Source organism: Ctenocephalides felis, unplaced genomic scaffold, assembly GCF_003426905.1.
Source record: "Ctenocephalides felis isolate EL2017-DRISC unplaced genomic scaffold, ASM342690v1 CF-g0.4_SCAFFOLD_01886, whole genome shotgun sequence".
Lineage (NCBI taxonomy): Eukaryota > Metazoa > Arthropoda > Insecta > Siphonaptera > Pulicidae > Ctenocephalides > Ctenocephalides felis.
In genome coordinates this window covers 21,088,168-21,101,965 of record NW_020538040.1, presented here as the reverse complement: position 1 = coordinate 21,101,965, position 13,798 = coordinate 21,088,168, and the positions used below count along the sequence as shown (strand labels likewise).

Genomic DNA, 13,798 nt, shown 5'->3' with positions numbered 1-13,798 from the left:
CAAGAATGTGCGCAACTTCAGCGAGGAGCAAATGCGTGCTGGTCAAGGTGTTATTTCACTACAATATGGCTCAAACAAAGGTGCTACACAGAGTGGCATCAACTTTGGAAACACTAGACATATGTAGACATTTACTTATTTAAAATTAGTTAGATATGTAAGAGACCAATTAAATAATTCCAAATTATATATGTATATAGACAATAGAAGCATGGCCTCACTCTTGTGATGTGCAATTGTTTAAACTTCCAATTTAAATATGAAATTATTTGTTACCAATGTATTCATTAATTTAACTTGATTCAAAATCACTATTTTTATATATAAAATATATTGTTCAGCAACTCATTCAACAAAATTTATTAATCAGTATTTGTAAAGTTTATATAATGGTTACATTTGCAAATTAAATAAAATTATTTTATTATTTGAAATAAAACAAAATTATATGAATAATGCAACTTTTATTTTAGTTCTAAAATATTTTGGACAATTATACTATGTTTTTTTTATTGTAATATTTAAATTTATCTTTGGAAAGGATAATAATCCAACACGCTTTTCAGTTTCAACTTACGGTTTGGACTTTTCTTAGCCTGTGCTATTAATGCTTGTACTTCAGTTCTATAAGCTGGCGGTAAAAGTTCTTCTTCTAATGTGCAGCTTTCAACTACTGAATCTTGAGTTTTGTATATACATTTCCGGATGATATCGATGTCTCTACTATATCCTAAACAAAAATCGTGGTTTAAAATCATTGATAGTTGATTGAGAGAATATGAGATGTAAGAAAAACTTAATAAAATTCAGATTAAAGAATTTTCAAAACTGACACAGGAGAAACTATTATTCAATATCACACTCAATATATAAGAGTAAAAAATATAAGGCAATGACTATATGTTTATGTAGATGCTAACAAATGCAGATGTATTGATTTAAAAATATTTCATTGATAAGAATATAAGGTAATATATTGATATTCATTTTTCAACTACGAGATATTATCAATTTATTAATTAGTTATCTTTTTGTTTTGAAATTGTGATTTTATATCGAGAAAGTAATTTATGTGAAAAAATGTATGTGTAAATTTATTAACGAGTAAAGAATATTGAAAGAAGTTTAAAGAATTTCAACTAAGATTAGTTTCCAGCTTCGTAGTTAGTTTAAGTTAATTTTTAGCTTTCCTGATGTAGTCCAAATGTAAAATCAACTTTTGTTAATAGACAGTAGGCAATTTAGATAACCATCGGTAAAAAAGAGTTGTTTAATCCATTGTGTTTGGCGTTTGTTGAAAGATGGAAAATTTTACTATTGCTAAGTTAAAGAGGCGTCTTAAGTTCACGAAAATTTGAGCTATTTATGGCAACAAAACCTTAAAAAATATTGCTTTGCCAAATTTTGTTCTGGTGATTTTTCACTCAAAGCTGAAAAACGCTTTGGTCATTCAGTTGAAGTTAAGTCTACATTAAACAACTAACAAAGTTAAAAAATGCTGCTGAAAAAAAGTGGCCTGAATTGGCAAATTGAAATGGTGAATTATTCCATCATTGACATCACATATATTTGGCAACTCGACAATAATTATAGGAGCTTGCTCGGGATATTTTACTATATCCACCATACAGTCCTGATATTGCACCTTTTGATTACTTTTTTTTTCGATCTTTACAAAACTTCTCGAATGGTAAACAATTCAATGATTATAATGGTGTCATTATGTACCTGATGAAGTTTTTTGCAAAGGTAAACCAAAAGTTTTATAAAAGTCAAATGATGATGCTGCTTGAAAAATGACAAAAAGTAATTGATTAAAATTAACAATACATCACGAGATAAAGTAATTTAGTTCCATAGAAAAAATATCTTTGATTTTCTAACAAAAGTCCGCAATTACTTAGTTGCGAACCTAAAACAAGCTCAAACAAGTAAAATATTAATATTAGTAATGAGATTAATTAATATATTTTGGAAGAATTTATGTAATTAATTTCTATTCATTTGCTACATAAAATTAAACAGGATATTCATACTAAAGAAATTATTCAATCAACTTGTAAGACTTATGTACCTTGTTGTCACGTTTTATTGCCACATTCGAGTTAATCTATGTTACTATATAACCTTTTCTAAATTGTCCAAATTATTCAAAATTTTTGATATCTTAAAGAATTTATTAAACGTGAATAAACCAAACAATACCTTCATGTAAATCAGAAATTGCGTTAGGAGGAGAATCAAATGTCATTAAAAAATAATTTCCTTGTCGATACACTTGTCCATGTTCACTCATTTTAAATGGAAGGTCTCTGGCTCCCAAATTTTCTATTTTCCTAATAACTCCTCCCTTATCGAATATGGATTCTGCTGTTCGTTTTAGCGTAGAAAATATCTCATTCTGCAGTAACAAAAATAGGGAAATGACAAATGTTATTACACAGAGGATCTATGAATATATAATAATGATATACACTACCCTTGGCATATTTCTTAATATTAACGATAACTCATATGTGATCATCTTGAATTAATAAGTTCAAGAAAATAAAAACGAAATTATGCAATTATATAGTTGACAAATACAATTGTTCTAACCTATTTACATGTGAGGTTTAAGATTGAAAGACACGTTGGCAACCATATGACTGTAAATTTGTTTATGAGCGCGTTATTCAAATTTGATTTGAAAGCGGGAATTTCAAACCAAAAATTTAAATATTATCAATCATTACAAGCTTCCACCTGCTGAATGTATCATATAAGGCCATAACTGGCCTTAAGATATATAAAATATCTTAATTCGATTATTAAAGAACACACTTGGTGGTTCAAAACACAGATGGTTTTCAAATATTATTTAAAATTTGGAAATAAATAGAAAATAGTAGCGATTTTATTATTTTCTTTTGATAATTTTTAATATTGCAAGATGTCGAAGATAATTTTAATATCTATTTGCAAATATAATACAACAAATATTAGTATATAATTAAATTAACTTTACATGGAACAATTATATTTTCATTAATATTATATTAAATGAACTAAAAATTTTAGATTAATCTATATTGCTGAAGCTAGTTCAGTATTTATTCATTCTCCTTTTTTGATAATATAAAATTTATAAAACTTTTGTATGTTGTAGGCTAAAATCTAACTAATTAAATTACCTTTGCCAGCATCTCCTGGTTCTAATTTGATCAAAACATCAAAGAGTACAATCATTTTATACTTCTTTATCTATGAATAGAATGATTTCAATTTTTGTTATTCTCCTCTGAATCACTCACAAATGTAATAAGTTAAAGACATGCATCAGGTTCCTGAAAGTAATTTGATACAAGATTTTTATTATTTCTAAAAAAGAGACATCCTTAATAATCAATCTTTATCAAACCAAGTTTTCCATAATTCCACATGTGAATAATGTTTCTTCAATATTATGCAAAGTATTAGTCTTAATCTCGAAGCAATCAAGTATAACTTTCAAAGAAGCGACATAAATTTGTTGTAATTTTACATCCATAGTTAAACAATGTTGATCATAACTGTAACTATTATACGAAGACATTTCCATTATGATACTTAATACATTTTTTAGAGTAATAGTAACTTTGCTTCATCACTCTTCTTCATTTTGGTTTTAGAGTTTAAAAAATAAACACTTTGATATATATTATATTGCTGATCCTACTGGTTTGTTAGATTAAATTATATATGTACTTATTTTGTAAATATAAATTTAACATAGTCATATATTTCAAATTCATTCTTTACTAGCATAGCTCGATTGACATCTTGTGCATCTTTGAAACCTTGGTATCATTGTTATTATTTTTTAGTTTACCATCGTCTCAATCACCATCACTTTCTATGTTACTGTATTTGTAAATTTCAAGTTTACTAACAAATTCTTCAAATTTCACATATTAACTGAAACCATTGTCACTATAATACATTCCGTACTTCTGTATATATATCCCATAAAAGAGCATGACAAAGTTTACGAAAGTAATGTAACTTTTTCTATTATTACTGAAACAAATGTTAATAAAATCATTATAATTATTCTTGTAAACTCAAATGATATCTTAGGCACATAATTCGCTTCTGGGGCAAAGAAATGTGTGAATGATATGTTTCAGAGGGTAAATGTCCCCAAAGTGTTAATAAAAATTTCAGATGCGATATACATATATATATATATATATATATATATATATATATATATAATATAAATGATATTCTACTAATTTCAAAGCCAATGAACATATAATTTTGTATTTAAATCTTCATAGCTTTTATAATCAAACATCTTTAGTAAATATAATTTTATAAATATATAATTTAAAATTTTGATAATGTAACATTAAATATAGCAAAATAATGAATACTGAATCAAATAAATGTGAAATTTAGCATGAATGTGATATAGTATGAATTTAAAAGTAATGATAATAAAAAAATAATATATATAGCGTAAAATTCGAAAACTTTATGTTTGCCGCCTTCACTCTTCTTCTTCTTCTTCCGCCTCTTCCTCTTCTTCTTCTTCTTCCTCTTCTTCATCCTTTCGAGAATTGTCATCTAATTTTTCTTCAACTATTTTTTCTTCTTTATCGTCTTCTTTAGTATTTTCTATGTTTTCCTCAGACTTCTCTTCAGTTGCTTCTTCGTGCTCCGTTCCATTTTTCTCATTAAAATCTTCATCAATATTATTCATACCTATTTTGTCGATGACATCGCTAACGGCGCTATTAACTTCATTTTGTTTGTTATTAATTTCCTCTTGTTTGCTGATTCTTTCTCCATTGAATTCATTCTCAATCTACAATGTTAAGAAAAAGGTTTATGTATATGATAAGTGAGTGATGCAATGATTTAAAAACATACAATAAATATATAAATGATATATAGAGTGTCCCAGAAATCAAATCTATCTTGCTTATTGAGCTTGTGCAAACAAAAAGCATTTAAACTGAATGTGAGTAAAATGTATTAGGAAATTAGTGGCGATTTTTTCACGGCTTTTATTTTATTAACTTCCCGTAGGGTAAGTTATTGTAATCATCCAAAAATCGAAATTGAAAATTTTCACATTTATTTACGTTCTGAAGGTTTCTTAACATTTGGGCATACCTAAGAAAAAATACATGTGTTTTTTTTTTGTATAGCGAAAGAAATGCCTTTATGCATCCCAGACTGGAAAATACATGTGTGTGTGTCTGTATGTATGGATACAATTTTTCGTCCACGTTTTCAGACGTACGGATTAACCGATTTGAAGGGTTTAAAAACATTCGATTCGAAACGGGAGATGTGCTGATTAGTTTTTGGCAAAGACGGGTCCAGCCGTTTCGGAGACGCGGAGCAAAGAGAAAATGAAAATAGAATATATATGCAGAAAATAGAAATCGAGTTTTCGAAAGAACGGAGCATCCGATTTGAATGATCCAAAAAACATTCAATTCGTAATGACGGGGAGAAGTGGTGATTAGTTTTTCGCAAAGGCAGGTCCACCCGTTACGGAGATAAAGAGCAAAGCATGCAGAAAATAGATATCGAGTTTTTGAGAGATCGGAGCATCCGATTTGAATGATTCAGAAAACTTTCTACTTATGTTGACGAAACAATTGCTTTTGGTAAAAAAAAATGTTAATATTATTTTTTTTTAATTTCAAAAAAAATTTGTTTTGAATATCGAAAGTAAATCGAATTTTTTTTTTTTTTTCTAGTTAAAGTTCTGAAGCTCACTAATATACTTCAAATAAATATTTTAACTTTGCAATTCAGTTTATATAATTCTTAAAAATTAGAATGTCCGACATTTTAAATTCTATTGATTAAGTTTTGTTTATTTAGTTTTCACACATATAAATTACAGTATTTATAATATTCTGTTTGAAAACATTTAATATTCCTCGAATATTTCATCACGGTACGCGAAGTTCCAGCAATTTGCCTTGAGGCACAATGCCATTCACCACTAGATTACTCTTTTCTTCTAGTTGTATAAAACCATATAAAACTAACAAGTATTTTACCATTTTGAATTTCTGATTAAATGCACAAACTTTTAATGGAACTAGTAAAGGCACAGTAGTAGATTGTTTTTAAAGGAGGTTTTTTCAAAGTCGAAAAGATAATGAAAATTTTAAGTTCACAGTTTAACAAATAGTGTCATTATTTTTCAATGTGGTCCCAAAAATTCCAAAGCTTAAATAAACAAAATCAATAAAATTAACTACAATAACCGAAAAATGGTCACAGTTTGACCAAAGCTCTAGGTTATACTTAAAAACTCATAATTTTCAAACTTTTTCATGATAGTTATACTTTGTTTCAGCATGACGTTAAGTTCTGGGACACCTTGTATAAAAAATAGAATAGTAAATAAACGTTATGAAAGTAACAAGTCCTTTCACAAGAATGAAAAAAGTTTGGAATAACATTTTAGATGAAGTTTAGAGTAATATTTATACTAACCCTTTCAAGTTTCAGAAATTCTTCAAGTTTGTCGATTTCGTTTGCAATATCAAACCCGTCATAATCTCCACAATAAGTTTCATCATTAAAAATCTGGAAATTATATAAATCATGAAACAGTTCAATCTAATGTAAGTTTCTCATACAATTACAAGAATTTACCTGAGGGGGCAATGGAACGCACTTTGTTTTCGTTTTCTCAGTAGTAACTGTAATAAAACATTAATTAATTATTAAATAAATAAATAAATTTCATTATTCAGATGATGAAAAATAAAGATTTAATTCAAAAAGAAGTAACAGAAATTTTAATAATATTTTTGTTTGCCATAAACATTTTAATAAAATAAATAATTTATTTATTAATAATTTGTAGAGAATGGAGTTAACTGGTATCCGTAACAAAAATATTTTATTTTAGAACCGACTTACTGTTAGTAAAATTCTAACATATTATGTATCAAGTAACAAGAAAAGTTTTACTGTATCGTGCTTAATTAAGTTTCATAATATATTATATTTAATCATTATAAACTTCAGATTATTAAAGCAAATCCTTTCAAGTTCTTTTAAATAATGTGGAAAAATTGCACTATATTGGCCCTATAATTATTATATGATTTGAAAACTTATATTTTAAGGCTTGTGTGTAAAAAATTCAATGTATGGTTCTCATAGAAACCATAGAAACGTGTGTCGTCGCACTGGCGTCCGCGAATCGCCTCTTAGATCTGAAAATCTGAAAAAATCTTAGATCTGAAATCTGAAAATTATAAGGTTTTGAAGCAAATTGTCATTAGGAATGTCAAATGGGATGTAAAGAATACAATATACGCATTTGTCCATGAAATAAAAAAAAAGAGCCTGCTCAAATCAGGTGCAAAGCTGAAATTTGTCAGAAATTTGAAAGGTGATGCAGTATGTTTGGTAAGATTTTAAAGGAGTTGTTCATTTTTCATCTTTTCCAGGATAACACAACAGTTAATTCTGATGCCTTATGTCATCAGCTGGATAAACTGAATGATATACTTCAATAGAAAAGGTCAGAATTAACCCACAACAAGGTATAGTCCTGCATTAAGACGAGGCAAGACCTCACAAAAGTTTGGTCAATCGCCAGAAGCTTTTGAAGCTTAAATGGGACCCAATGACACATTCATCACATTCTCCAGATCTGCCATCATCGGACCATTATTTGTTCCGGTCACTAAAAAAATTTTTAGGCGGTGAAATCTTTACCTCAAATCAGCCAGTCAAACAGCACTTTGATCAGTTTTTTGCCAATAATGACCAAAACATTTAGGATTTCGGTATTATGGTAATACCAGAAATATGACAACAGATTTTGATCAATGTTGCTAATACATAATTTATTAAAGTAATTGTTTATGAAAAATACATTTGCTGGTAACAATAACTTTCATCAAAAACAATTCAAAACTTTTTGATATGGCTTCGTCCTCCTCAAACTGCAACACTAGACATAAACTTATTAAGGCGCGTACATATAAATTAGCCAGCTCTTTCAATACGATCGACGGTCTAGGTATTCAGCTTATGAATAAACTTCCACTCAATATCCGAAACTTAGACAGCAAAAAATTTCATGCTTCCCTAGTCAAACTTTTTAAAAAATTAGCTTTTTATGACATTACTGAATTTTCTCAATTTGAATTCAATAACTATTTTCTTGCATAATCTTTATCCTGTATCTATGTAGTCTGACCATTTGACCGCCTGTACAACCATATTTTTTTTTTTTATTGCTATTTTATTAATTTAATTTTTTTACGGTTTTAAATGAGTATAACTTTCAACCTTGTGCAAGAATTTTGAGCTTGACTAGTGGTCAAATAGACTTTAATTTGATGAACTGATTGTATTTAATGTTCGAATGCTTTTTTTCAGCTCTTTTTTTTCAGAAGCGAAATTCGTGCAGCTGCTATGATTATTATAAAATTACTATTCTTTTAATATTAACTATGAATAAGCTTGACAAGAGCCTGAAATAATATCTATTATTATTGATTAAGGCTTGCTTATGAATAAATAAATAAATAAATAAATAAATACATGCAAAAATGTCTATAAAAAACAAAGTTACTTTCCGAACAACCCAATATATTAAATTTATATCTGGATATGGTTTGCACAATTTTCTGGCATACATTAATTGTGTAAATACAAGACTCGAGTACATAAATAATCTTGTAATATTTACACAATTATTCCAAGTTTTGTGCCAACTGCAACAGATGAACTTACAGATTATTATATGTTAATAGACTCAATATTACCATTATTGTCTCCAGAATTGTTAACACAGTTGTCTCTCATAAAGTCTCGTTGATCTTCATTTGCAGGCTCTGTTATATCGATAACCTCATATTTAATTGTTTTGCTATCGAGGATCATCAAAACTCTCTGCTGACGTTTCTTCACCTAGATTCATATTCAATTAATATAACTGTTGTAATTCAACTTTTGTGTAATAATAAAGCTTACTTCTTTGTTTCCTGACAATCCACTAACATAAACTTTCACCACCATTTTGGATAATTATACAACAACTGGATTTTGTGTTCGAAATACGCTATTAAAATGAATTTAGTACTCGATCCTGATTCAAGCCCCCATAAAAATCATATCCAACATCCCCCGCAGAAGAGAGTGATATAATATTATGGCAGTTTATTTACACTAAACTATGAATATATACTTAACTGAATTTAAAACTATTTACTTTAATTCATTAATAACAACAATTGATAACAATCTATATTTACTTTAACTTTGTTATAAACAAGAAATGTATTTTTAACTATTTTATATATAATTTTTTTTGGGGGCTCAAATGTCAGATATGTGTCATCATGCAAATAGATACATGTACTAATAGAGTAGGCGCTGGGTAACGGTTTGCTCGAAATATTTCAAACCGGTTTATTTACACATAAACACACGATTTTAAATACACACACACACACACACACACACACACACATATATATATATATATATATATATATATATATATATAAAATTGTTTCTTGGGCATCCATCCAGTAATTAAAAAAACAGTTTTATTGAAAAATGTTTCTATTTAGAGAAACATACGTTTCGGGTCTTGATTTGACCCATCTTCAGTGCTACAAATAAATATTTCAGGGATACAAATTAAAACAATATAAAATACATAATTACAGACAAAAATAAGTACAACAATGTATATGAAAAGTATATATGAAAAACAATATAACTATAACTATAAACAACAAACATATATATATATATATATATATATATATATATATATACATATATAATATTAAATTTATCATAATCACATTATCAAACGTCGAAGGACATATGTAATATATTTAAAATTTATATAAAATTATAATTAACGACTTTAATTGTCTTAATTTTGTTAAATGCTACATTTAAGTTTGATTGAATTTTTATAATAATAATTTTGTGTTTTTAGTTTTAAAATACTTTTTTCATTTCTTGACATTATTTTATTTATTTTATATATATATATATATATATATATATATATTTTAATTACAATATTTATTACAACTGTTAAATAATTAACATCTAGCAATAATGATAAATAATAACATGAATTTAAATAAATAAGAGTGCAAAGAATAGAATTTACATTAAAATAATATCCGTAGTATGATGATTTAATATAAAATAAAAACAAATAATAATAAAAAAAAAATAATAAATAATATAAATAAAATTTCTAAATAATAAAATAATACTAGAAAAACAATTTTATTTAAAAATGATACTCTTATTAACACATTCATTTATTGCAATCACAATTTTTTATAAAACACTCGTATTTTAATTCAAATCTTTACACAAATTGTATACCATTTCAAACTAGTTGTAAGTGGTATTTTGTTTTAAGATGAGTTACATAAAATTAACGATATGTGTAAATAATCGATTTAATCAATAAGTTTTCAAATAAAGTAAATTTAGAACTTTTTGAAACGTAATTAATTTTTATAATTAAACCACTTTTTGTATACAAAATTTTTTTAGGGCGTTTGTTAAGGTCTTGAACTCTATCATCAATAAAAGTTTCATCAAAATCGTATAACTTGTTTCCACAATATTTTACAAATGGTTTGGACAATCTTTTTCAATACAACTGATATCTTTAAAACAGTTTTTAAATTTTTAAAATATTTTTAAAATATCGAAAATTCAGGAATTTTGGTATCAGGAAAGCTGGCAAAAATGTTTCCACTTTTCTGCTAATTCTGAAGAAACTGCTCAACCGAGCGTTGCAAAAAATAAACAACATGAGTCCATACCGAGTTAATTCTAATGGCTTTTAAATTTTGAAAATCGGTGCAATCGTTTTTGAATATAACGGCTCCTATACACAAATGTATACTTTCCCCAAATTTGATCGAAACTCACACTTTTCTGCAAACACGAGCCCTTATCGAGTTACAACGTAAAGCTTTTAATTTTTTTAAATCTGTACAGCAGTTTTTGAAAAATACGTCGACGAGGTGTGATATCTTAGCTTCTATACACTAACCCACATATTCCCCAAATTTGATATCAACTTACATTTTTCTTCTAATTCTGAAGAAACTGCTCAACTGAGAAACTAATCAACACGAGCCCATATCCAGTTACATGTAGTGGCTTCTAAATTTTGGAAACCGATACAGTCGTTTTAAAAAAAACGTCGAGAAAGTGTGATATCTTGGTTTTGAATAAAACGGCTCCTATACACAAATGTATACTTTCCCCAAATTTGATCGAAACTCACACTTTTCTGCAAACACGAGCCCTTATCGAGTTACAACGTAAAGCTTTTAATTTTTTTAAATCTGTACAGCAGTTTTGAAAAATACGTCGACGAGGTGTGATATCTTAGCTTCTATACACTAACCCACATATTCCCCAAATTGATATCAACTTACATTTTCTTCTAATTCTGAAGAAACTGCTCAACTGAGAAACTAATCAACACGAGCCCATATCGAGTTACATGTAGTGGCTTCTAAATTTTGGAAACCGATACAGTCGTTTAAAAAAAACGTCGAGAAAGTGTGATATCTTGGCTCCTATACACAACCCAAATTTGATCTGAACTTACACTTTTCTAAAAATTCTTCAGAAACTGCTGCTTCTTAAAATCTGTCCAGCATTTTTGAAAAAACGTTGACGATGTGTGATATCTGGGCTCCTATACACACAAATACTTTTCTCAAAATGTGCAAACAAATTTTTTGCACTTTTATGCTTATTCTGAAGAGACTGCTCAAAAAATCACTAGTCGATAACGAGTTACTTTTAAACTAATGACTTTTAAATTTTTAAAATCTGTACAGCAGTTTTTGAAAAAACTTCGACAAAGTGTAATATCTTATCACCTATAGATACACACACACATACTTTTCTCAAATTTGATCTCAAACGGTTCAGAATGACTTGAAACATCGAGGAAACATAATATTAGCAAACCAGAATTTTTTGAAAATACATAAATGATCATTTGCTACTTACCAAACGTTTAAAAAAAAATCTTTGGTATATTGCTAGTTATATGTTTTATTTTAACCGGCATAGAATTGTTCTAGCAAATGTACACCAGTCGTTATACTAATGTGTCAGTTTATGTTTCATTGATGATATAAACTAACAACTACAAATACACCAAGATAATTAACTGTTTTTGTTATTATTTAAATAATTGCACATTCCTTTTGTTGTTATTATTTACATAATTGCTCTTATTGGAGAGATTTTAATTATATAATTTAATTATATAATATATTTAAATATATAACTGATGAAAAATATAATTGACTGATAAATAAATTTTTGTTGTACTGATTTTTTTTATAAAATTATATTTATTTTTTATTAAACTATTTTTAAATAAAACAATTTATAATTTTATTTTTACTTATAATTATAATAAAAGTACATAGCACACGGTAAAGGATTGATATATCTACTTAAACATTAAAATATTTATACATGTCTCAGTATATAGTTAAAATTATATAAAAAAACGAATTTCACTAATATGTAATATTAAAACAATTAACTGAAACTTTAATAATCAAATAATATAATAACTATATAATACAAATATTAAATACTATACATATCAATATATTATATTTTCTTTAAAATAATTAAGTTAAAGTAATTTTTCACTAATGACATAAATTTATATATTAAACTGAATAAATATAAAATACAATAAAATCATTTATTTAGATTAATACTTTTTCGTAATATTTCATACCAAATTCTAGCACTTTATAAAAAGGGCTTTTACAGACTATGAATTTCATCAGACTCATTTTACATATATGTAAACTTCTTTCTTCTAAATATTTGCACATAAATCGTATTTGCTAAGTAAATAGAAAAATACATGACTAACTAATCTCAAATTATTTGAGGCGACTTAATTACAATTACAAAAAGTGAGTCCAAGGCATTCATAAGAATTAGTTTATATACACATATGTGATGGAAAGGGGAAGATCTTTTCATTAAAAAATGGTCTTTCTAATTATTTGTCTAGGAAAATAATTTTTCAAATATGTTTTTACAATTGGTGATAATCTACTAAGTACATGATGAAAAAATATATGATACTTTTATTTTGATAGAATGATTTTTTTAACCAATGCGATGTGATTTATACCCAAATAACTATTTCCTTATCCACTAGTCACATATGTGTTCAATGCCATCTGTATAATCAGCGCATTAAAACATTCACACTAAAAAATCGTTTATTTTAGCACAAGTTTGTTTATCCATACCATTCTGATGATGGTTGGCAAAATAATCGATCATTTCGCTTGCTCTCTCGTAATAGTCAACATCTATTTCTCAGTACTAATAAAATAATGAATATATGTTCACACATATGCGCAAAATTTTATTTATAAATACTGGTGCCTAATGGAATTGATTGTAATCGGTTTTAAATGAATCGGAAAATTTGATAGGTATTTTTGTATATGAATATGATTGGAATTGAGGAATTTGGTATAGTTTGCAACCAATTCATCAAATTTGAAAATGGTAAATTGATTTTATATATTATTTTTATGTTTCGACTCTTGGTACGAGTAATCATTCAGTATATCTAAATTCACATTTTTTTATTTTTATATAAGGAATACAAATAGGATGCGTCCATTAATCAGGTGATGTTTTTAGGAGAGAGAATTTTTTTTTAAAAAAATCCAAAAATCAAATAATTAAAAAAACAAAATTTTTTTCATAACTAAAATAC

The 13,798-nt window shown here is 26.9% G+C and overlaps 3 protein-coding genes across 4 annotated transcripts in view; 1 reads left to right on the top strand and 2 right to left on the bottom strand.

Annotated features, from left to right (window-relative positions):
- LOC113377039 (myophilin-like) overlaps window positions 1-230 on the top strand; it is a 143,770-nt gene extending 143,540 nt beyond the window's left edge. For both annotated transcript variants that reach the window (XM_026617202.1, XM_026617203.1), the window contains exon 4: window positions 1-230. This exon is cut by the window's left edge and continues 44 nt beyond it. In XM_026617202.1, coding sequence (XP_026472987.1) covers window positions 1-127 — 127 coding nt within the window. In that variant the 3' untranslated portion in view covers window positions 128-230.
- A 297-nt stretch (window positions 231-527) lies between these two features.
- LOC113374760 (probable 28S ribosomal protein S6, mitochondrial) lies at window positions 528-2,617 on the bottom strand. The gene is made up of 3 exons (XM_026614731.1): window positions 2,480-2,617; window positions 2,206-2,401; window positions 528-730 (listed from the first exon to the last, which is right to left on the bottom strand). Exons 1-3 carry the CDS (start codon window positions 2,522-2,524, stop codon window positions 528-530), a joined length of 444 nt encoding a protein of 147 aa, XP_026470516.1. The 5' UTR covers window positions 2,525-2,617.
- Window positions 2,618-4,483: 1,866 nt separating this feature from the next.
- On the bottom strand, window positions 4,484-9,344 carry LOC113378417 (SH3 domain-binding glutamic acid-rich protein homolog). Its single transcript, XM_026618943.1, has 5 exons — window positions 8,995-9,344; window positions 8,787-8,931; window positions 6,652-6,698; window positions 6,490-6,582; window positions 4,484-4,831 (listed from the first exon to the last, which is right to left on the bottom strand). Exons 1-5 carry the CDS (start codon window positions 9,037-9,039, stop codon window positions 4,514-4,516), a joined length of 648 nt encoding a protein of 215 aa, XP_026474728.1. The 5' UTR covers window positions 9,040-9,344; the 3' UTR covers window positions 4,484-4,513.
- Window positions 9,345-13,798: the final 4,454 nt, after the last annotated feature.